The sequence below is a fragment of the Varanus komodoensis genome, unplaced genomic scaffold (genome assembly GCF_004798865.1).
Source record: "Varanus komodoensis strain SLA01 unplaced genomic scaffold, ASM479886v1 scaffold1, whole genome shotgun sequence".
Taxonomy (NCBI): Eukaryota; Metazoa; Chordata; class Lepidosauria; order Squamata; family Varanidae; genus Varanus; species Varanus komodoensis.
Genome location: NW_025335268.1, coordinates 9533415 through 9557496, shown reverse-complemented (window position 1 = coordinate 9557496; position 24082 = coordinate 9533415). Strand labels below are relative to the sequence as shown.

Sequence of the window (24082 nt, the reverse complement as noted above, 5' to 3'; positions counted from 1 at the left end):
GCAAAAAGCCTCAGGACAGCTTACAGCATCTTGCAGTACTGCTAAGGAGAGATCCTTGATGGAGTTCCTGGAGGTCCCTCATCTCTCAGACAAGGCAGTCCCGTGTTACTAGATGACAGCAACATTTTTGTCAGTGCTGGGCCCTGAGAGACACCCTTGGGTCTTGCATAAAAAGCCAACAGACAAAAATGATAGTCTGACTGATAGTTTGAATGTCTGAACACTTTCAGCAGTCTGGAACATTCAACTTTGAAAATGTTGGTATGAATGACTTCATGAACCCCAATGCATTGTAGATAATAGAAAACAGTGGGGCTGACACTATACGCCCCATACCTGAATAACAGAGCACATTGTTTCCATGCTGAAGTTCTCCAGGTTCAGTCCTTCTCTTCTCCTGTCCTGAGTTTCACTGGTAGACAGGAAAGGAAACTTTATTTGAAGAGATGGGGTGTTGCTATGGGTTTAGGCTACATGGGATAATATTCCAAACTGACATTATGTTTGCAAAAAGCAGGTGATTGAGTGTGCCATCTCAAGTACTCTTTCAGATGGCTCTGATCCTGTACACTGGCCTGCTCAGAGCAAGTGCAAATGCCCAGAAGCATGTGAAGATTGACTTCTAGGCATTCATTCAGGTTGACTAGCATACCTACTATATATATCTGGCCAGGGCAACTTCTTCTTCCTTCTCTTTCTCCCCCTATATTTTTATTATATACTAATAATTTTAATTTTATATTTGTAAATCAATGTATTTTTTGTATTTTTATATTTAATGGTAATGTATTATGTACTATTGTATTTCAATGTATTTTATCATGTTGTAAGCCACCCCGAGGTTTCGGCAAGGGGCGGCATAGAAATGTTATAATAATAATAATAATAATAATAATAATAATAATAATAATAATAATAGAGGTGGCCAGGCTGAGGCTTGGAGCCACATGTGGCTCTTTGAGCTCATTTTGCAGCTGGCCACTTGCTGTTCACTGGCCATTGCCACTGGCCATGGGCGGCTGCTTGCTTCTTGTCACCCACAGGCACCTGCATGTGGCTCTCAAGCGTCCAACATTTCCTGGATGTGGGTCTTCCACTGAGCAAGTCTGCCCACCCCTGCTATAGACTGCGGCAGTAATTATGAATTTAAAGCACCCTGAGCTCTATATCAAATGTTAAGAAATGAATTTTAAATCTTTGAGTCATTTATTAAAGTGTGTTAGAGAAATTAGCGTCATACGATCACTGCCAAAAGTAAGTGTACTACATGCCAGAACAGACCCCATCCAAAGCAAAACTTGTCAAAATAGATAAATATAGTAGAAAGAAGTCAAAATATTAGCACAAAACTTAGGATCCATTGCAAATGTCATCCTACTGTACTACAGTATCTCCAGGTAGCTAGAAAAGACCTATGCTGAGATTCACTACTACTACTGTCAGTCATATTTCTGGGTATCTCTACTTGAGGAATTAGGGGGCATTTCATTCTGGATCTTCCAGAGTGCACAAAGGACATCTCTGATCCGAAGAATGAAAACTACGTATTACTAAATCAAGAGCTCAGACAAGTAGATTACTTGTGACCATATTACTAAGCTGTCTGAAGTGGACATTGGAAGCAATACAGGCCAGCCTCACATGTCCATCCATTGATCTTCCTTTCTCTGGTCTTGAATAATATATCCTCAAGTTATGTTCCTTAGACTTGCATTTTAGGGCATATGAAATGCTGCAGTTCATTCCTACATGTAAGCCATCATTTGATGATGCATCTTTCAAGGTGGGAACATGGTTCCTGGTTCTATGCCAATCCATGCAGCGAATGGCAATCACAACCAGACTGAGCCTGCGCAAACATAAAAAGCCTTTTTAGGAAGTATTCTGGTAAGGCTAATAGTGCTCACTCTGAGTACAGCATGATGTTTACAGCTGTTCTCAGGTTGTCATTTGAGTAACTTAGAAGGTTAATACAGACTAAAGATTTCTGTGCTTGCTGTTGTCTTCTAAGGGGACAGATGAAGAACGATTCGTCCATGTGACCCCAGTATCTTAATGTGAAAGTTTGGTTGAGAAAGGTTTAAGGCTTTTGTGATGAACCTATGCTAATGATAAGGCTTGAACAACATTTAAGAAATAAAGCAACAAAAGAGTTTCTGAATCCACAGGATTTAGCAATTTTCCAAATGTTTTGACAGTTCTCAGCAGCTGAAACTATATACATAATTCCAAATTTAGACATGCAGTTTTAGAATGGCATTATGTAAATCTGCAATAGCAAAAGAAAACTCAGTAAACTTTAAAAGGTAATATTCTCCATCCATTATTTGCCAAAATAATGCCATGTGTCCATTTTAGCTATGGTGCAAAAGAGCAGTAACTAAGATCATTCATTAAATGATATACTGTGTAGACTTGCTAATTTCTGGATGGGTGTTTGATTCCTCTTGATGACCATATCTATCATTGTCTGCTATTGCTAGGGTGATTTCCAGGACAATGAGTCATCTTTCTTGCATGACTTATGTATTTTGTATCCCACTGATCGCTATCAAAGCTCTCAGTGCAGTTTGCAGTGGTTATTTTGGCTAATTTAACGGCAACCCTGCCCTTTCTCCACAGATTCCAGCATTTATTCTATCTCACACTTCTAGCCCAGAACACTGGATTCTTCCCAAATTCAAGCCTACCTAACAACAAGAAACTACTGATTCCCCACCATATGCTAATATGTCTGCTTTTTGTCCCCTATCTTAATCCAGTCAACCTTTTGTGTCTTTCATGCCACTCTTGCAAACTGCCTGATTCTCCTCACCCCGCCAACTGTGTTCTTGACTATAAAGTTATAAAATCCCCTATGTGACATGTTTCCTTGTAGTACCTTGTGGGCTTCCTACATGCTGCATCCATTTCCTGTATGTCTGAATAAACGGTAATGTCCTTGACTGTATTCTCCCAGCATGCCTGTTCTCTCTGACTTTTGCCACCTGAGAGACCATTCTGGCTTGGGGGCATATTGTTATGGTACTAATATTGATATACAATAGTAGTATAAAAGTTGATATATATGCATGCTACATGAGTACAATACCACTTTTTGAATATCTGAAGCATCGCCATGCAGAAGAGGGCTGCAACCTGTCCGCTATCTTCCAAGACTTGAAATAATGAGCTTATCTTATAAGAAGGCAAATTTCAGTGAACATCGAAAAAGACTTCCAGGCAATCATAGTAACAGACAACTGCCCAGGGAGGTGGTGGCCTCTCCATTGGTGGAGGTATACAAGCAAAGACTGGCCAGCCATCTGCCCAGCTTGCTTTAAACTGGATTCTTGAGCACAGTAGCGAGTTGGTTTCAATGGCCCTTTCCACTCTATTATCTTTTCCACACTCCTAAGAATAACAGGGAAACCAACCTTAATTTGTGTAACTAGTTTGCTGAATGCCACAGGTCTTTATCACAATGATTCCATCATTTAAGCCATCTCATAAGATTATTCATCCAATGATTCTCAGCCATTAGGATAGAGAAAGTACTAAGACACTACAACTTCCACTTTCAAAATAGAAACATGTTGGCTACATGTTTTGGCACTTCTACATATTACAATTCAACAGTCATATTAGTGTGATTTTCTTTAGACAACTGTTTACACATACACTCCAGGGTAAGTGTATTGTTTCCATTGTTTCCGGGTAAGGCCAAAAATGTATAACGCTGTTTTGCTGGTTATATTATGAGCATCAAATGATAACTGAGAAAGCCCACAGTGCAATCCAGAAACCATATAAATGTGAATTGTTGGAGGAAGAAAAGGATAAATATAGTAACTATACAAAGAAGTTCATTAACTACAGTACAAAATTGTGTAGGTATGTCACATTGCAGTAAGATGCTTTAGTTATAAATGTCAAATAAACAAGTTATGTGAAAGATCTCCAACTGGATCTATCGCCTGTAAAATAAAATCAGCCAATAGCAAGGTGTGGGTGTTAAATTGGATCAACCCAGTACAGACTTTTGCCCAATGCCATTTTTCTGGTTTGAATTGTCATTCTTCATCCCTTGAAGAAAAAGAAAGAGAACTTGGGTGGCAAAAAAGGCTAATGTGGTTAAGACAACACTTTAAAGAACATTTTGTGTTTTGATCCAAGCAGGTGCAACTTCAGCAACCCCTCCAAACGGAAGTTTCCACTTCTCTTGTGAGGATTAGAGCCAAAGCCACCTATTTTCTAATCACAAGAGGTATGACTATTGGAGCAGAATTTCTGCAGGCATATATAGTAATATCCCTGTCATCAGACTCCTAGTTTCTTATGGTAGCTCTTTAAAATAATTTCCTTGCACAAAATTTTGTATATCATTCCATATTAAACAGCACAGGTGCTTTTATTTTATTACAATTACGTGTGTTGAAAAGTCACAATTACATGTGTTGAAAAGCTGTGGCTTCCTAAACCATGGTCTAAGGGAAAATACAACACATGCTAACTTGATGCAGTGCTGCCATACAAGATTTTGCCTAGAATCTAGGCCCTAGATGGACATATGCAAGAAGCACATCCTGTATAGATAGAATAAATCCATTTATCAAGCAGAGAAATGTTTAAGTCAGTAAAAATTGACCAAGTTTAGCATCTATGCAGGAGTGCTTTTGAATAGTACACAGAAAATTAATTGGTCCAAAAAAACAGTGACCAGGTTGTTAGTGGAGGCCACTTACAGAGAAACATATAATTGCCTTGCTGAAACTATTACATTAGCTTCTGATTTATGTGGCCAGTTCTAAATTATTGTAATGTCCTTTTACAGTGCATTATTTATTATTTATTTTTAAAAAACGTTTATATACTGTCCACTACCAAGGTCCTGGGACAGTCTTACAATAAAACAAAATGGAGCACAGCATCCACATTGATTTTCTATATAATAATACCCTAGATTAAAATCAGACTCAGACCTTAAAATAATGGGAAAATAGAAAGGTTTTAGCCTGGCGCAGGGAGGAATAAAGTATTGGTGCCAGACAAACCTCTCTGACAAACGTATTCCATAACTGAGGCACCACTGCAGAGAAAGCCCTTCTCTGGGTAGCCACCCTCCTAATCTCCTTCAAGGAGGGCTACTAAGGAAGAACCTCCACCCCAGATCTTAAGGGACAGGTAGGCATATAGGGAAGGAGACACTCCTTCGGATATCCAGGTTCTAAGCCATTTAGGGCCATAGGGCCATCACCAGCACCTCAGGTTAGGCCTGGACTTCAATTGGTAACCCGTGTAGATGGTAAAAGACCAGCATTATATGTGCATACCTGCTGGTCCCCGTTAACATCCTGGCGGCTCTGTTCTGAACCAACTGAGCTATCCAGATAGTCTTCAAGAGTAGTCCCATGTAGAGCTGATTATGATTTGGAAACCTGATACCTAAATATCACCTTATATTGTATGAATCTTTTCACTTTCTAAGAAATGCATTTTTATGTAGCAGAAATATATTTGGTCAGAACTACTGAATGCCCTCCCAAAGGAGATCTATTTTGTCCTCTCATTAATGGCTTTTTGGTATGCAATGAAAACCTTACTTTTAGGAAGGCTTTTGTGAGTTAAGCTAAATTAAAATCTGGTTTAATATTGGTGGATGCTTTTTGTTCTGTTTCTAGCTTTGGTGTGTTTGTATTTTTATGTTTGTAATATGCTTTAATTTTCTATAGATATTAGTCATGCTAGACATTGGATACAAAGGAGGGTAAGAAATGTTTAAACAAAATGAATAAATAGAATTACTATTGGCTGCATGTGTTAACACTACTCAGACCTTCATATCAATGTAAGTCTGAAGTAGTAATATTTGAAACATATTTGATAAAATCTGAAGCATATAGCTGGAGACCACGCAGGACAAAACATACTTTATTGTACTGCAACATCAAAAATACATATAGAATAAGGACTGTGCCAATGACAAGTTGCCAGACTAATGAAACTCAGCTATTAAAATAACAGCGATCTACTGAAGTCAGTAGCCAAGATTACTCATCCGAGGCACAATACACTATTTTTAAAATATCCTTCAATTTAGCTGCAGCACACAATTCTACATCTTTTCCCTCTAATTTGCATATTAGAGCTACTTCAGGCAAAGAAGGGTGCCCAAATTGCAGATCAATGGCCAGAATGCTACCTATGGGGTGTAAAACAAAACCACAAGCCCCCTCCAGTTTGCTAGTTACCTAGGGGAGGTAGGGGTCATGGAACCAAATTCCTAAAGGCACTTGCAGTGGCATGCACCCTCCTGCCCCATCCTAGCCACTGCAAATGTGGTTAGGATTGTAGTAATGACAATCATTCCACTGCTAATAGAGTGTTTTCATTCCATTCCTTGTTCATTATTAGAAGTTATCAGGTGCTTAATAGTGAGTTGCAATAAGGCAAATACCTTCTCTATGAAATAGCTAGTACTGACAAGGAGAGTATAAATTGGAATTAATTTTCTTAGATGCAGCTCTTTTTTTTTGGATTTCCACAAAGCAGTCGGGGGGGGGGGACCTAACTTGAGCAGGCCACTCTGGCAACAATGTTTGGGCACCCCTGAGAAAGGAGAATCTACAGAAACATTTGCTCAGATGAGCATGATCCAATATTGCAACACAATTAACTGTTACAAAAAGCACCAGGTAACCCAGCGACTAACCACAGCTACATGAACTTGTTATGCTGCTAAAAGCAGTAAAGGTCCAGCACCACAATGCTAAGATGCAACTAAGAGTAAGTGCTCTGACATCAGATGCAGCATTTGAAGACAAGTTATTAGCCACTTGAACAGCTGTAGATCAGAATACTGGCTGTACACATGATTACACATGCTGGCATGCCCTTTTTCTTTTCAGCCAGGTTTTAAATGCAAAGCTACAGGTTAAAAGGTGGGGTGGGAACTATAAGATTAAGAGTTGCAAATTTTCTATGTAAGGAGGTCAGCCAAGAGAAGGGGTGGGAAATGCTGCAGCTATAGCAACTGCTCAATCCTCATCATTACCAATTTAGTTTTGAAACAACACCAGATTGGACAGCCATTTCTTAATACCATTGCGTAAGTTACATCTGGAAACTGGAAAGACAAGCAGTTTTGTCCTCTTTTTCTGCCTTTTAAAAGGCTATAGTCATCACCAGTCTTATGGTGGAAGGGGTGCTTAAGTAAATGAGGAATGACAACTTTGGGTTACACAAAGCAAAAGACTCAGACAAGCACAGACTCTGTACTACCAGTGAACCCAACAAGAATATAAATCAACGGCTAGCACAAACTTGACTAAACACTGAACCTTTAGCGCTTGTCACAAATACAATCTCTTCTTAGGTCAGGTGAAAACGTCTGGCTAAAAATGAATTAAGAACTTAGAAGAAAAATTGAAATAAATTAAAAGACATTGCTAGACTAAAATTTCTTAATGCAACAGGTTTTGCTAACTAAAAATTCAACAGATTTCTCTCCAATAAAAACAGATACCCCAATTCCTTTCAAGATGATTTGTAACAACAAGTGCATACGTATCTGAGACTGAGGAAGAAAAGGCAAAGTTACAGCATCCATACAGCATTCTCTAAGAACAACTGAGAGAAAGGGGTAAAAAAAGAAAAAAGGAACGTTTCCATCTGGAATTCTTACACTTTTTCCCTCTCTGCAGTTCATGAATCCAGCGCTTGATGCTAAGGTGACAGTGTATGTAAGTATATATTTTTGTTGATTTTTCTCTTTTTAAAAGTTTCAACAGAGAAAGCCTGAAGACAAGGAGATGTCCATTCAAGAGTTATCAGATGGAACATGCTCCTCAAATCCCTCACTCTCTCGGACTAAAGCTCTTTCGAGGATAACACGGCCTTCCTTGTAGCGCTGGCTGTCTTCAGTTGCAAATTCATAAATCCAGCCTAGCTTGCTGTTGCAGTTCTTGCAGCTCACGTCACGAACCATGTGGCGGCCAGTGAGCATGACTCGGTCCTGGACTTCACTGTACTGCAGATTTACTACCTGTGATAGGTAAAGGGATAAAAATCACTTGAGGCATATTAAGTCTATAGCAAGGGCTTGTAATTGATACCACTGACTAGACAACTTTGGGGGGTTCTTTTGCCTATCCTTTTGTAACAAGGTAAAACTTACAAGCATTAAATAAAGCTTCCCTTCTCCCAAAATGGTCCTTACCAATGTGAAACAGAAAGTTAAGACACCAAAAACCACAATTGTGAGTGGACTCCCACATATTTCATTTCCAGTTCTTCTACACCAGTATCTTTCACATTTTCAAACTTCTCTGCAACTAAGGCTAACTTTTTTCAAAATAGTTTGCTGAGATTCTCAAGCTTTAATAGCAACTAATGAGCCATATAATGGCTGCCATTGCAGTAGTAGTTTAGGACCTTTATAGGTGCAGAACCTTTTTCTGCCTCAGAGTAAGATTATTTCTAGGCAAATACATCAAGGTTCACATGCCAGCAGTGAGTAGAGGCACGCTACTGCTGGCATGCAGCCTCTGTATGATGGCCAAACAGCATTTGCTCATGTGTGTGTGTACACCCATGCACACACAGAGTCTCTGCCACCCCACACACACTCACATCACTCCTCCAGAACTATAGTCAGGTACTATGTCAGAGATATGGGATCTCCCTTTCTCTCTTACATGCCTTCAGGCTTTCAAGAAGCCCTCACTGGTACCTGTGAGCCTTTTGACTGCTGCAGGGGAGGGGTGATTTTCCAAGAGGGGTAATAAAGTTAGCAAGTGAAAATTTAGCTCATCCCTCCCAGGCAACAGCACCCTAAACTATCCTGCTTAGATAAGGGTTTTAGAAAGCTCCCAGTGGTACTCGTTATTTATATCTTTTTAAAAAGCCTCATTGCACCATGCAAAGGTGGAAGGGAAATCTTTGATTTCCAGTCAATGGTAAGAGATAAAAAAAGCTGATGAGCCAAAGGTTTCCCATGTCTGATGTAGAATATGATTGGCTGATGACACAAGTACATGCAAGAAAATAGGTACCGTATATACCAGCGTATGACATTCAAACCAAAACAAACAAAGCAAAATTGGCGGGGGGGGTGGTCTTCTTATATGCCTACACATATGAACAGCCCAAAATATTAACCTATTCTTAAATGTAAGTCACCTTATACACTGATATATATGGAATTTTTTGAAACATACTTTCTGGTGACATTACTGTATATATCAGCATATAAGACAATATTAAAACCAAAAATAGTGAAGTGAAAATTGGGGGTGTCTTATATGACCAACATATGATAAAGCAAGAAAAACAGCCCAAAATATTGGCCTCATCTTATATGCCAGTTGGCTTATCTGCCGGTATATACAGTACTTGCCCTATATAAAGCAAATATCTGTCCATAACATTCAATATACAAGGTAGCCCTTAGCCACTGTTGTTGCCATGTTTCTATACAACTCTCAGACTGGCGTATTCTGTTCCATGCAGTAATGCCCTGCAAGAAAAAAATATAGTGATCCCATCCCTTAAGGAATTTTTGTTTTAACTAACCTTGTTAAATAAGAAGGCTCGTCCAGTAGCTCCTGTGAAACGAGTAGATATGAGTTCTGAGCGGTTGGTCAAGATTGTGTCACAATTTGCACAGGAGAACAGACGAGTACCACCAATATGATCCAGGAAAATCCGCCCCATTTTTAAAGTACAGTGGAGCTCTAAAAGAGAGAAGAAAGATACTGCATCAGTGCTGACAATCTGAAAAAGCGTCAAGATCTGCCATTAACCCACCTAGTTTCACTCACGTGCTCTGTGCCACATAAACGGAACATGTCCATGCACAGACACACGACAGGACAATGGTCAGCACAAGCAGTAGAGCTATCCTGGGAGAGGTCCAATGGTTAGTGGTGTAGACACAGGGCTTGTCTCCCATACTTTACAGTCTGCTCGGATAAATTTGTCCAATTCTGGGGAGGAGATGAAGCAGCAAGGAGAGCTGAGGACTTTGTTGTTTCAAGGTTACCCAGTGAAGTTTCTCAGGCAGAGTATGAGATGTCAGGCAAAGCAAAAGGACCAATTATGAAGTGTCTGGCATTCCCACTGCCTAGTCCACAATTTGCTGGAGATTCCCTAAGGTTAGACCCAGAAGCTTTGCTGAAAGGGATGGAAGAAGGGGATGTTTCAGTATGGATTCATCTCTTCATATAGGCAAATGCTTTTCTGCATCTCAAAGAAATTGCTACCCTGACTGCTGCTGGGCTGTAACCAGTAAAAGAACTGTGCTTGTAAGGTTTTGTTTTGCATCTACAGAAAGGGAGGAAAAGAGGGAAGTGACCTGCACACAAAAAGTGGTAGCCTACCTTATTTGCATTTAAGACATCATAGGCTGTAACCCTTGTATCTCTAGGTAGGTCTTGAGAAAACTCTTGTCTGCCAACCTGAAGAGTTGACACCAATCAGGATAGATAATACTAAGCTAAATGGACCAATAGTCTGGGAATAAGGCAGTTGCCAAAGTCCTCAAGGTTCAATTGAAAATGGTCACCTATAATGCTTACATGACAGGAAAGTATGAGATGACTTTGTTGTATTTGTTGAAGGTATTTGTTGACTTTCACTAGACTGTGGCCTTTTCCAGAGATTCCCTTCTCTGGTCAGTTTTGGAATCTTCATTTCTAGATCTTCTTCCCAAGGCACTTGTCATACCAAAATAGATAATGTACCCTCCAGCTGTGGTAGCTAGCCAGAGAGCTGTGGTATATATTTTCACTTCAACTGCAATTTGACATATTTTCACACCAACAACAACTATGGAAAATAAACATTGGCAGGAAAATATTTGTTCAGCAGATTTAGACAGATATGCTGATTTTTTTTATACTTTGGATTGTTTGCCATTATCTGCTTTGTGCTAAATATAACTCACCAGCTATGGCTGCATGGCAATATATACATCTGAAACATTTGTTACAGTCCACATTAGATCCTGTTACTTTTACAGCTTCAGAACTGCCTGTCCTATTAGAAGCATTGATTGAGGCCCAACAGCAACACCAGTTTACACTTCATGTATATACACCTAAATGATAAGGAATAAATATGTTACACAGAGTCTCAACTAATAATGGACAAATGAACTGGAGAATCCCATTGTGCCCAATAAATGGATCCAGGGGCCATGAATCTTAGGCTATTCTCAATTAAAAAATGGTGTTTTGGGTATACTAGATCCCACAACATATTCTTGATAAGAGGTTAATTAAATCAATTATTGGAGGTGCAATGCTGCTTTTCCTTATACATTTTAGCAATGCCAAATGGTGCCTTCCTTTAGTGAGAAGGTAATAATTTGAATAAATCTTGTGACAGAAAGTTCTTTAACTTTTAAGGAGATACTTTTCATTTGAATTACCACCCATCTCTTGGAATTTAACGTAAGGTCAACATAAATGGTTGTCCATGCCTTTTTGACAGCTAAAAGTTTAATATTACAACACTGAGAGAAAAAATCACACAGAAGCAAGATAAATCAGGAAGTATTCTGTGTGTGGGAGGGGTGCGACTGATTCTAGGTCTTTCAATGGACAGTGATACTAGAATTATTACAGTATCCATACACAAAGCTTTGGTGATGCTAACACAATCAAGCATCCTGACATTGATAAGCTAATTAACACATGCTGAATTTTTGTCTTACTACATCTCAATTCTTGCCACAGATGACAGAATTCAATTCCTTGATAAGAGTTAATTAAGCACTGTTATGCTGGAATATGCTGGTAACAGCGTTCCATGCACTTCAGTGTTTAGTCATGCTGGCCGCAGGTCCACGGAAACTGTCTGTGGACAAATGCTGGCTACCTCGGCTAGGAAACGGAGATGAACACCACCCCCTAGGGTCAGACATGACTGGACTTTAATGTCATGGGGAAACCTTTACCTTTACTTTTACCTTCATGCTGGAATATCCCTTTAAAATTTCTTTGCTCTCCTACTGGTTTCTGACTACTGGCATTTTTATAGTCAGATTTGTAACCATTTCCTATTTTCCCTAGAGAGTAGCCTGTCTGCCCTATGTAGAATGCAGAATGGCATTGCTAGTGGATGTTAGTGTATAACTGCAGATAAAATATTGAGAATTACTTCAGCTGCAACCTATATGTAACAAGAGGTGTTCACATTTTCTTTGAAGTAGAGTACCAATCTGGATTTGTTGATCTAATTTTCTACTTTAATGGGTGGGTACTATACTCTAAGAAAGTTTTAGTGTTCATCTTAAAGTTGCGAGATCTGCGGAATCAGAATAAGTGCACTTGTATCACAGGACATCAATGTAAAATAATGGACTATGTGGTTGTCCAAGTTGGAAGCATGGGGCTATATATAATGGTCAATAGGTTCTCAATATAGTGGTACTTATATGTCCATTATGTAGTTGCACAGCAGTGCCCACATAATTCACCTGCTATGTAAACATGTCTTGGTGCAAGCTGATGGTGGAGTAAAAGTTGCTGAAGTCTTGGTGGAACTTCTCAAGTGTTCCTTTCCTTTCAGATAGGAAAGTCCAGTTAACAGACCAGCAAGGTAAAGGAGAGGCTTTAGGGGACAAAAACTGAGAAAGAGCTGCAGAAGTGATCCATAAAGGAGGGAAGAGAGTCTAAAAAGCAATATATATGCTTTTGTTTTATACTGTCACTCTGGTTCTTATTTAGGTTTCATCTAGAAATTTGGAAAAACAACCTATTATTAAATTGAACAATATAAGAGAGCATAATGCTAAGGGGCGGCTTTTATACAACTCAAATAAATAACCCATATAAGAAATTCTTTAGGAATGACATTTAGAAATTTAAACCTTAAGTAACTTCATCAAATGACAAAACCTTAGACTGTTTACTCTCTTCTTATTCCTAAATTGCTTTCCATTAACTGGAGCAAGTTAAAGTACTTCAAATATATAATGGTTTTGGGAAGTGATTCTAACCATTTCAGTGTAAAACACTCTTTTTTCTTCATTACCATTAGTTAATTTCTACTATCTTAACCAGGTTTAAACAAGAAGTCAGTGCAACCTCCATGTGATGGTACTGCAAGCCTTGCTAATGTTTTTCACATGTTGCTGCTCACACCATGAAACAGGCACATCTTTCTGATGTTCTCATAAAAATGCAGGAGGAAGCAGCAGTCTCCTGGGTACATGATTATTCATGCAAGAGTCACAATAAACTAGAAGTGGTGAAGTATGGTGATAGATGGCAAATTCATCAGCATTTCTAAATTGACAAAGGCTCAGTCAGAAAGATATTTTAGAAGAGGCATAATTAGAAAAAGGGCTTATTATAGGCAGTGGGGGTATTGAGTTACTACATGTGAATTGTTGCAAAATACTGATTCCATACTGCAAGACTGAATTCCTCAAGCACTTGTCCTGCAGGATAAGGCAGTCTGTGCAAGATTCAATGAAGAAGGTTTTCTGAAAAAATTAGAAATGGAAAAATTTCCAATGCAGACTAAGTTCCTTTACATAGGATCATTTCCATTAGGAATTTTAAAGTTTGCATAGGAAAATATTCTGATACCCTAGAGGGGTTTAGTCTGGCATGCTTCTTTTACTTATGCTTTGTAATGAAACAAAACAAAACACCACAGTTGATAAACAAAACTTTAAAAAGTACTCTATGTTAACATTTTATCGTAATATATCAGAAGTATTTGACTCAAACCCTGCATCACCAGCAAGGCTGTCCATAATGATTATTCAAAAGCTTCTACTTGTTCACTACATGGCAGCCCATCTTAAGATATTATCAGCCTTCAGCCTGTCAGTGCATTTGCATGGGGACTGGACAGGGAGACCAGAATAATTCAACAAGTCTAACACTTTACATAAAAATTTGGACTACAGTCCCAGCAAAGACAAAAGACATGGGGATTCTGGATCTGACACCTCTAGTTAAAAGAACTTTGGGTAGCAAGACTCAAAAAGATCTCTCCCAGCATGGGACATTTGAGACAGAAATGCCAACTTTCCCTTTTTACAAGCCTAAGTATTCCATATTTGAAGTATACCAGGTGCATAAACTTGCAATTGAAGCCCAGCCAGCTTACTAATGACATAAGTATAACTATTTCCCTGAACCAAACTGCATAATACTGTTGCCAATATGAAGAGTTCATGGCGCTGGTGTGGCCTACTGCCCTCAAAGGTTTGCGAACATCCACTACAACAACTTGACTTCTGTTGCTCAATTTTTTCTACCCACTGTTACTGAAACTCCCTGAATGCAGAAGTATGTGAAGGAGATTCAAAATAATGCTTTAAAACTATGTTTCAGGCATAAAGACTTCAAACATTCATGGTCCTAAGGGAAAGACAAATGACAATAGCAGCATATGAGAAAATACATAGAGTTTATTAAGGACAGTCACAGCAGCAAGAATGCTGCATCATTATACTTTTCTTAGAGTCTGACTCTTCTGTGTCATCTAAGTTGAAGGAAAGACTATAGAAACACACGATTGTGAACTTTCCCTTTCTATAGACCTAAGAACACCATTTTATCAATCAACAATGCATTGAAACATTGATATTTGTTTTGGTGAAAGTAACACCTTTCTGATTAACTTGAAATACAAGTAACCAAAGAATGGACAAATATTTTACACTCGGTTGTATTTTATTTACTTAATAATTCCCACTTGCTGGCAAATACATATTTATTCAATTAGGCCCTTAGTATAGAAATTGGCTATGCGGTTTAATGCTATTTTATTCTACAGTTATTTTAGCTGTGCTTTAATTACGTTAATCAGTTTTTATTTATCTATCTTTGTGCCAATTTACTGGTGGAAAGGCAAGGTATGCATTAAATATAAAAATAAATTGTAAAATGAACACACAAATTCAGCCCAGTCAATATGTTCAAATAATACCTTGCTTGACTAAAGAACTACAATTACATCTTATGTTAAATGGCCTGGACATGGCCTCCATTTCAAGATTATTAAATATTTCATTAGGTACAAGAGGAAATCCCCCTCTTGGATACATACCTGCTGAGAGGGTCTGAGAGTGCCAGAGAAGCTGAAAGCAATGCCACCAGGAGGCCAAAGACTGTCTCACCAAGCTGGTCTTCTAGCAGGGTGACTCAAGATGGAATGGTCAAACCTGAGTCACCAGACTAAGAGGCATCTACCCTCTTCAAGAATAATGCCCACATCATCAGAAGAGAATGGGTATCTCTAATGGTAACTGGGGCAAAGAAACTGCTGAAGGACAGCTACTGTGCAGCAGTGGAACAGTGACAACACTGGAAGGGGATATTTCACAGAAAATGGTAGTGACTCTCTGGTTAGTATTGCACAGAAGGAAGACAAGGTAAACGTCTTCTGAATGTTCTTACCCTGAAAACCGTATGATAAAACAATACAAGATGAAACAAGAGATAGTGCCAGAGGAAGAGATTGAAAGGCACTGATTGAGCTTCTGGGAAAGAGAGCAAAGGACAAGTATGACTGGCGCTGTTCATAATGATGCCACTAGATCAAAGCTGAAAGTTTAATGGTGACATGCACAGAGGAGAAAGGAAAGCCCAATGCTACACAACTCATACAACTGGAACACAGAATGTCAGAAGTATGACTCAAGAAAAACTAGAAACTGTAAAGCAGGAAATGGAATGACTAAACATTACAGCACTTGGTGTGAGCAAGCTAAAGTGGACTAGGATGGAACGTTTTCAATCAGACAAACATAAAGTGTTTTATTCTGGAAATGACAAACTCAGAAGTAATGGAGTTACTCTAATACTGAGGCAAGATGTACACAGTCTGTAAGAGGCAAAACCACCGAATAATATCAATTAGAATTTTTGGAAAACCTATCAGCATAACCATCATTCAAATCTATCTTTCAACAACAGATGCTGAAGAAGAAATGGAATACTGTTCAAGAGACAATTGATAATGAACCCAAACAATACATTCTGATAATCCTATGTGACCAGAATGCAAAAATACAAAACAAAGCAGAATCAAATGTGGTAGGAGGAAATTTTGGCCCAGGAATAAGAAATGAAGCAGGAGAATGACTCACAGAATTTTGTGAAACATTCTATTTATCATAAACAGACATCAAGCAATGGACCAGACAATCACATACATGGACATTACCGGAAGGCCAATACAAAAATCAAATAAACTACGTAATTGAAGCAACAGCTACAGAAGCTATATTCCTTTGTTGCCAAAACAGGACCTGAAGCAGACTGTGATAGTGACCATGAGTTCTCAAAAGAAAAAAAATCAGAGTCAAGCTAAAAAAGATCACTAATAGAAACATAGTATCAAAATATTATCCCCCCCCCCCAAGGAATTTAAAGGAAAAGATCTGCATTGCCAAACCTAATTGACCTTGAACCAGAAGAACTGTGGGCTGAAACCAGAGATAATATTAGGGTAGAATGCCAAAAGACTATTCCTGTAGCAAAAAGAAAGGAAATGTCTAGAGGGATGACAAAAGAAACACTCACAGTGTTAAGGAAAGGCAAGAAGCAAAAGTAAAATTGACAGAAATAGGGAATGCAACTTTTCAGTGACAATCACATAGAAACAAGAAGAAATATTACAATGAGCAATGCAAAGAAAGAGAAGGGAACAACGAAAGAGGGAAGAGTCAAGAATTTAAACCCAGATGGGCATGCTAAAATACACACAGGGACACACGTGATCTGACCAGAAGAAAATAAAGAGAAGATTAAAAAACATAGAGGAACTAAACAGAAGAGGTGAAAGGATGACATCTCCTTCAAAGAAGGATCCTCCTGTAAGAAAGAGTCTGCAAGATTAGAAAGTGAAGTGAAAGCTGTTCTGGAAGCACTTGAAAGGAACAAAGCACCTGGAGTAGAAAGCATACCAAGAGAACTATTCCAAGCTGCAGAAAATGAATCTGTCCAAATCCTAACAAAAATATGCCAACAAATATGGAAAAAACAATGGCCAACAGACTGGAAATGTTCAATATACATTCTAATCCCCAAGAAAGGAGATGCAGAAGAATGCAGAAACCATAGGATGATCGTACTAATTGCCCATGCAAACAAAGTGATGCAGCAAAGAATATTACCCTATATGGAATGAGACATACCTGAAGTTCAAGCTGGATTTTGAAAAGGAAGAGGTACTACAGATCATATCAAAAATATACATTGGCTACTGGAGTGCACCGAAGAATTTCAGAAGATCAGCCTATGCCTTATAGACCACAGCAAAGCTTTTAACTCTGTGGATCTCAAGAAGCTATGAATGGTTCTGAAAAAAATGGGGTGCCTCAGCACTAGATTGTCCTGATCCGTAACCTGTATTGTGGACAAGGAGTTACCGTTAGGCCAGAATATGCAGAAACAGAATGGCTTCCAATAAGTAAAGGAGTCAGAAAAGGATGCATTTTCATCTTCCTATCTGTTCAATCTGTTTCTAGAGCATATCACAAGTACAAAAGTACTGGATTAGAGAAAGGAGTGAAAATTGGCAGAAGAAACATCAATCATTTTAAGATATGCAGATGATACCCTACTACTGGCAGAAAGCAGCAATGAATTGAAATGACTGGTGATGAAAGTGAAGGAAGACAGTGCAAAACAGAAATATAGCTGAATATTAAAAAAAATGATTACAGAGAACAGTTGCAGACCTTTATTGTTAACAATGAAGAAACTCAAACTGTGAAAGATTTTACATACCTAGGCTCACTCATGGAGACTGGAGCCAAGAAATTCAAAGAAGACTGAGACCTGGAAGGGCAACAATGAAGGAACTAGAAAAGATCAGCAAGAGTATGAATGCTACTCAGTAGTCCAAGACCACAGTCACACTAAGGTATTCCCAATCACCACGTATGGGTGTGAAAGCTGGACAGTGAAAAAAGCAGATAGGAAGAAAATTGATGTGTTCTAAACATGGTGTTGAGATCTTTCCAAATACCATCGACTGACAGAATGACAAACAAGTTGGTCCTAAATCAAATGAAGCCAGAACTTTCCCTAGAAGCAAAAATGACAAAACTGAGGCTGTCCTAGTTTCAGCACACCACGAGAAGGCAAAATTCCCTGGAGAAGACAATCATGCTGGGGAAAGTAGACCGCAACAGAAGAAGAGGAAATCCAAGTATGAGATGGATTGACTCCATAAAAGAAGCCACCACCCTGAATTTACAAGTGCCAAACAAGGGCACTTGGGAGAGCTTTCATATGTAAGGTTATCTTAAGTCAGAGAACTTGATGGTACATAACATCAACAAACAAGTGAATATCAGTAACTAGTGTCACTGCCTGATCACTAAGAAATGAAACAAGCATTTTCACAGTTGCCTGTGTTAAATGTAACAATCACTTCCAAGCAAGAATGTATTTGTGAAATGGATCAAAGCTGAAATGTCTAGCATAGTTTTTCTAGGCATATAAACAAGTAAACTGAGGGAAAAGGGTGTTCAGTAATTTTTGAAAGCTCAATATGACGACAAGCACCCAAAAGATAAGAATGTCAAGAACAGGACATTTTGTTCAAAAGATCAGTGTAAGTCAGAGATGAGTTGACAGAATGCAACAACAGCAACAACAAATGATGACAAGCAGTAGCTTACAGGATGAAGATCAGGAAGCCTTGGTACATTTGTGCTTGGATCAACCCCTGCTCTATCTCAGCCAAAGACAGTCACACTATCTTCCATTCTGATGTATAGAAGCAATGGTATGTACCAACCATATTCAGCAATAGGGGAGTAAGTACAGGAATTTAACAACCTAAAACTTTTGTCCTTTGAGCTTTTTGAAAAGTTCTACCATGTCAAACCATTTGACACCAAGACATGAAAATTAATCAAAGACCTCCCAAGAAACGATCAGTTGTAAAAATAAAGACACTCTGAAGAGATGAGCATCAAGAGATAAAACTGTTCAGCAACAGTAAGTTGTTTACTTGCCTTATCTGTATCTCTGATCATGCTTCATTATTAACAGAGCAATGCCATCTCAATTGTTGTACAATTTCTTCCCTAAAGCCAACAATTTACCTCACAGGATAAATTTAGGCAGTGTTCATAGAATCATAGTAGATTTGGTAGGGGCCAGAAGGCCATCAGATCCAATCCTCCCCCCCCCCCGCCATTGCAGGATACTAAGTAGCACCATCCCATTCAAATGAGTGTACAGACACTTTTTGAAGGTTTCCAGTAAGAGAGAACCCACAACTTCCTCAGGTATAGGTTCCATTGTCATGCTGCTTGACAGTGAGGAAATTTTTTCCATATCTAATCTAAATCTGGTTACTTTTAACTTAAGTCCATTATTCCATGTCCTCATTCTGGGATGAAGAAGAAGGGATTTTGTCCTTCCTCTTTGTGACAGCCTTTCAGGTACTTGCAGAGTTTTGCTTTAACCATTTCTACCTGATTGCAGAAACACTTTACAAAAAACAGGAGGTGTCATAAAAAGAAAAAGGCTACAATCCTGTTAACACATACCTGAAAATAAAAGCAGTTATATTTACTTATGAGCACATGTACTTATAATCAGGCTGAATGTTATTAACCAAGAGTTCCTCCATAACTTCCCTTTTACATTACTATGCTTCTGTTGGGAATTCACAAGACCTTTTTCTTCCATGGAGTTGGCTTCCTTCTTTGCAACTGCAATGCCTCCATGCATTCTGGCATCATCTTCAATTCAACTCACTTCAGGTTCTTTGTCAAACTATTCTGAAGTGTTTGCATTTGAATCAGAGAAGAGCAAACAGCATGTCTCAAAACCAATACCTGTTGGAAAGGTTACATTAAATACTGAAATGACTCAAGCAACTGTGCTATATATTATAGAGAAAAAACAAAGTCCCATGAGTATTAATACAAGCGTTCTGAGCCAAGGTCATGTTAACAATGCTTAGAAGCCAGGCAAATGAATCACTTTCCTAAACTAAAATAACCTAACCACATAAGCTATGGGAGCTCTAATGAAGGGGTTTTTTTTGCGGGAGGGAGGGTTCCTTTCCCAGAGTTCTTGGAGCACTCGAGTAGAGGAAGGACAACAATCTGTTATTTCTTATCACACAGGAACTTTTGTCCTACACATAGACTTTCCCTCCCACACAGTGCCCAAAGTTCAGAAAAAAAGAGGGAAATTCTTTTCTCTAGTTTTTATATTAAATATTCATATCTAACCTCTTTTCCATCAAGAATACACACATGGAAACCCAGGCCTGATCAGAACCATCAAGGGACTGATCAGACCCAGGACTACAATGAGGCAACTGCACCATCTGCTTTTAGTCTCTTTGGACTGCAACTCCCAGCATCACTGAGTAGTGACTATGCTAAGGCTAATGGGAATTTCAGTCCAGCAACATCTGGAGGATCACATTTTCCTTACCACAGGGAGAACTGGGGGTTATACCCAATGTTAACCTAATAGCCTAACTTGTCATATTCATTTCAATGGGTCTACTTTAAATACAACGCTGAATTGCAAACCAAGACACATTCAGTTCATATTTCATCCATGCTATCAGATCATTAATTTTAAAAAGTCAGCTTCTGTCAGCTACCAAAAAGCCCTATCTTACAAAGTTGTTATAAGGAAAATGAAATATTTTATTACTGCATGAATTTATTAATTTAAAGCCCACCACTCAACTCAAAATAGGACTAAAGGTGCTTAACAATAAAAAAAAATACCGCTAGATGTTACATAAGCATTACATGTTTTTGCAAAATGTATTCCATTGTGCAGGAATAAGCTGAATATTCCAAAGAAAGATCTATTTGAGCCCATCAGCTGTAAATCTGCCGTACCAGATTTTTTAAAAAATGTTGATTTAATGCAAAAAGAGATTTTAACAACTGTGACTACCCTTAAAAATGTTGCTGCTAAGTTCCAAGGAGTGTGGTGGGACAGGAGGGGGAGATCAAACAGATTTTTATTTGCCAGACTTAAAATGCAGTAATAATTCTGAGTCATACACAGTTGCTTGACATGTTTAGTTCTTCAAACATTAGAGCCAAGGACTGAAAAAAGCAGTCTGCTCCCCTCTGATAATATTTTAATCATTTAGGCAGTTGCTATTAGACAGCAGGAGTGGAAACAGCAGCACTATCATTGCTGCATTTCCTTTCTCATGAAACATCCCATGCAGAATACCCCAAAACGAGTGTGCTTCTGCCACCTCCATAGAAGACCCAGAACACGTACTTCTGTTCCTATCATCGAAATATGCTATACACAAAGAACGGAAGGGAAGGACGCCCTGATTATACCACATGACTGACAGCAGCCAATCAGCAAAGGCTCTGCCCATGTCTGGTTTGAGAATGAGGCTATCCCAGAAGCACAGGCGATTTGACAACAAATAAGAGGAAACAGCTGACTAGAGAACTGTGGGCCCCAAGTCGCTGGTAGAACAAGACCAGAACACAAAGCCAACCCTTCAAGCACGGCTTTATTTGGAAACCAACTTATCTCATACATATATGGCCATATGAGGCAAAAATAAAAAGGAAGCTACCCTACTAATCCAAAATCTTAGAGATTTAGGAATAAAGTGGCTAGTACACTGAAGATTCTGAACATGGGAAGAAGGGGAGAAGGGATGTTTAATCTATAAGGAAGCAGGAAGATAAGTTCTTGGGATTGATCTGTAATTACAAAATTTGAATCGGAGGATAATTAGGCCTGGGTGGCAAAGAGAAACAAACAATAAAAGACCGGAAGCAGAAGGAGAGTTGTTGTCCTGCGTGTATTATACACCTATATCTCGAATTTTATTTCCTTGCAAGTGCTCCACGCACACATACCCGACTGTCCTGGCTGGAAACGCCTCTTTCGAGAGAGATCAAGAAAAGAGGGATACCCCGCAGAGCTTCCTAGCGACAGTTCTGCGCTCCGCTTGCCGCAAGAGAGCGAGCGCTGCGACTCCAGCTGGACAAAAGGCGAGGCGGTGTTGTTGCTGGCGATCCCGGGAGTGAAATGGCGACGGAGAAGGCTGTGCTGCCAAGCGAGAGGAGGCTCTCTTGTTATTGTTACTGTGAGGCTGATGCATCAGAAGTGCGGGGAGGAAGAGGAGGGGGCGGCGGTCGTGGGATGATGCAAGGGAGGGGGGAGGGCGCGCGCGTTGTTGTGCCTCCCTGAGCGTTATTGTGAGGGAGGGGCCGGCTTCGGGGTGTTTATGACAGAAGCTCAGGAGAGAGCCAGAAAGCGGTGAGGAGGGGGAGCAGAAGAGGGGCGAACGGGGAGGATGTCTGCGCCAGCATGTGTTTATGTGGATGAAAGAGAGGACTTACACACGAACACCACACTTCAACACGCGGGCACGGCACAAGGAACCCCCTTCGTCAAACACGGCCGGAGCGGGGAGGGAGGGAAGGAGGAAACAAGTGGCCTCTCCCCAGAGCACCTTGCCAGGGCCCCGCAGCCTCCTCGGCGGCTAGCCTCCCCGGCCCCCCGCCGACCTCCTTTCCCCTCAGGCAGCCTCTCAAAGCCACAGCCGTTACCTGCGGATGGACAGCGACCACGGGGCGGCCTGAGCCGAGGGCTGCGGGGGGAGGCCGAGAAGCCAGCGGAGGAACGGCTTCAGCACCGCCGGCCGTCGACTGCTTCAACGGCAGCCTCTCAACTCAGCTGAGAGACTCTCTCGTCGTCCCGCCCCCCCACGGTGCGCGCTCGCTCTCCTCCCCTCCCCCTCCTGGCCCCGCCCCCGCGCGCGAGGCCCCGCCCCAGCAGTGTCAGTCACCGCGTCGCTAGGCTCGATGGCCACGCCTTCTAGTCCCCGTGCTCTCAGGGCTTCTCTAGCAGCGGCGGAGGGCGGGCGCTTCTTAAAGGGCCAGGCAATGAAACAGGAGCACACCTACGCTTAGGAGCGTAAGACGATCCCTGCCGGAGCCGAGCAAGGGTTCATCTAGCCCAGCGCTCTAGTCACACGGTGCCCAACCAGCCACCCTCGGGAAACCCACAAGGAGGTCACGAGTACAACAGTCCCTCCCCTCCAAGTTTCTCAGCAACTGGTGTCCGTTGGCACCGGAGATAATGAAGTGTACCGCCATTGGGACTAGTAGATCATGCCTTGTATCGGTTAGACTTTTATACTTGCTTTTTTGTCTACGCCCTCGCTTCCTGCTTGTAGGTTTGTTCTTTTCATCTCCAGAGAGGAGCTGTGTTGTATCATTGCAGAAAAACAAGACTCGTGACACCTTAAAGACGCACACATTTAGTCCGGCACCAGCTTGAATGCGTATCCATCTCCGCCCGCTATGTACTGTATAAAACCTTCAAACTCTTCATAGCTATTGATGTGGCTTCGAACTGGCCTAGAGTTCACGACAGTTTATGACAAAATAAAATCGTTCGCTTTGGAAATGACGCAAGCTTCTTGGTTCGTATTATGGTTGCTTGCCGAATCCCATCTCTGTTTTCTCGCAGGGAACTTTCTGAGTTTGATAGGGCTGCACAACATCTTAGCCGAAGATAGAGGGAGAGTTTTCATAGATGATAATTTTTGGCCGGATTTATTCCCAAGCAACTGTAACACTACAGTTACAGACATCAGGTTCCGATGGTCCCAGCTGGGTTCAAACCTTCTGCCATCTGTTAAAAAAGGAAAGTGTATGTGGAGGGGGGCGGGGAGAGACCTCTTATTTACGCAGCTACAGTCCCCTAGAATAGGTGATATTGAGCAATCGCTTGACTCAGGAACCTCACATTGCTGTAGCTAATTGAGCAAAAAGGCATAGGGTAGCAGCCTTAAAAAAGCCTTTTCCGGAAAGTGGTCAATAACGTAAACCAAACAGCAAGGTGTAAATCCGTCTTGTCTAGAGGAGATGGTGGTGAGAGCTCTGCTCAGAAAATCCTCCTTGAGTCCGCTGCACTGGATCACTTGCAGCCAGATGCTGGAGCTGCAGTGGTTTCTCAGTTCCAGGGGTGCCGGATAAAGTGGATTATCTAGATTCATTTGAGTCTAGCTTCAGTTCTGGGGATGGGACAGACTGCTGAAAACTGGACAGCAGTCCTGGCAGGGGGAGTCTGAGGGGCTTCATTGAGTGTGT

General features: G+C 40.3%; 1 protein-coding gene across 3 annotated transcripts; it reads right to left on the bottom strand.

The window, feature by feature from the left end:
- Window positions 1-5894: 5894 nt before the first annotated feature.
- Window positions 5895-22684, bottom strand: YPEL5 (yippee like 5). 3 transcript variants are annotated; one of them, XM_044438622.1, is made up of 4 exons: window positions 22535-22664; window positions 21839-22031; window positions 9553-9713; window positions 5895-8023 (listed from the first exon to the last, which is right to left on the bottom strand). In XM_044438622.1, the coding sequence occupies exons 3-4, from the start codon at window positions 9691-9693 to the stop codon at window positions 7799-7801; spliced, it is 366 nt and encodes a 121-aa protein (XP_044294557.1). In that variant the 5' UTR covers window positions 9694-9713; window positions 21839-22031; window positions 22535-22664; the 3' UTR covers window positions 5895-7798. The 3 variants fall into 3 exon arrangements, with proteins under 3 accessions (XP_044294557.1, XP_044294653.1, XP_044294472.1); XM_044438718.1 differs by having other exon boundaries at window positions 21839-22026; XM_044438537.1 differs by lacking the exon at window positions 21839-22031 and having other exon boundaries at window positions 22535-22684.
- Window positions 22685-24082: the final 1398 nt, after the last annotated feature.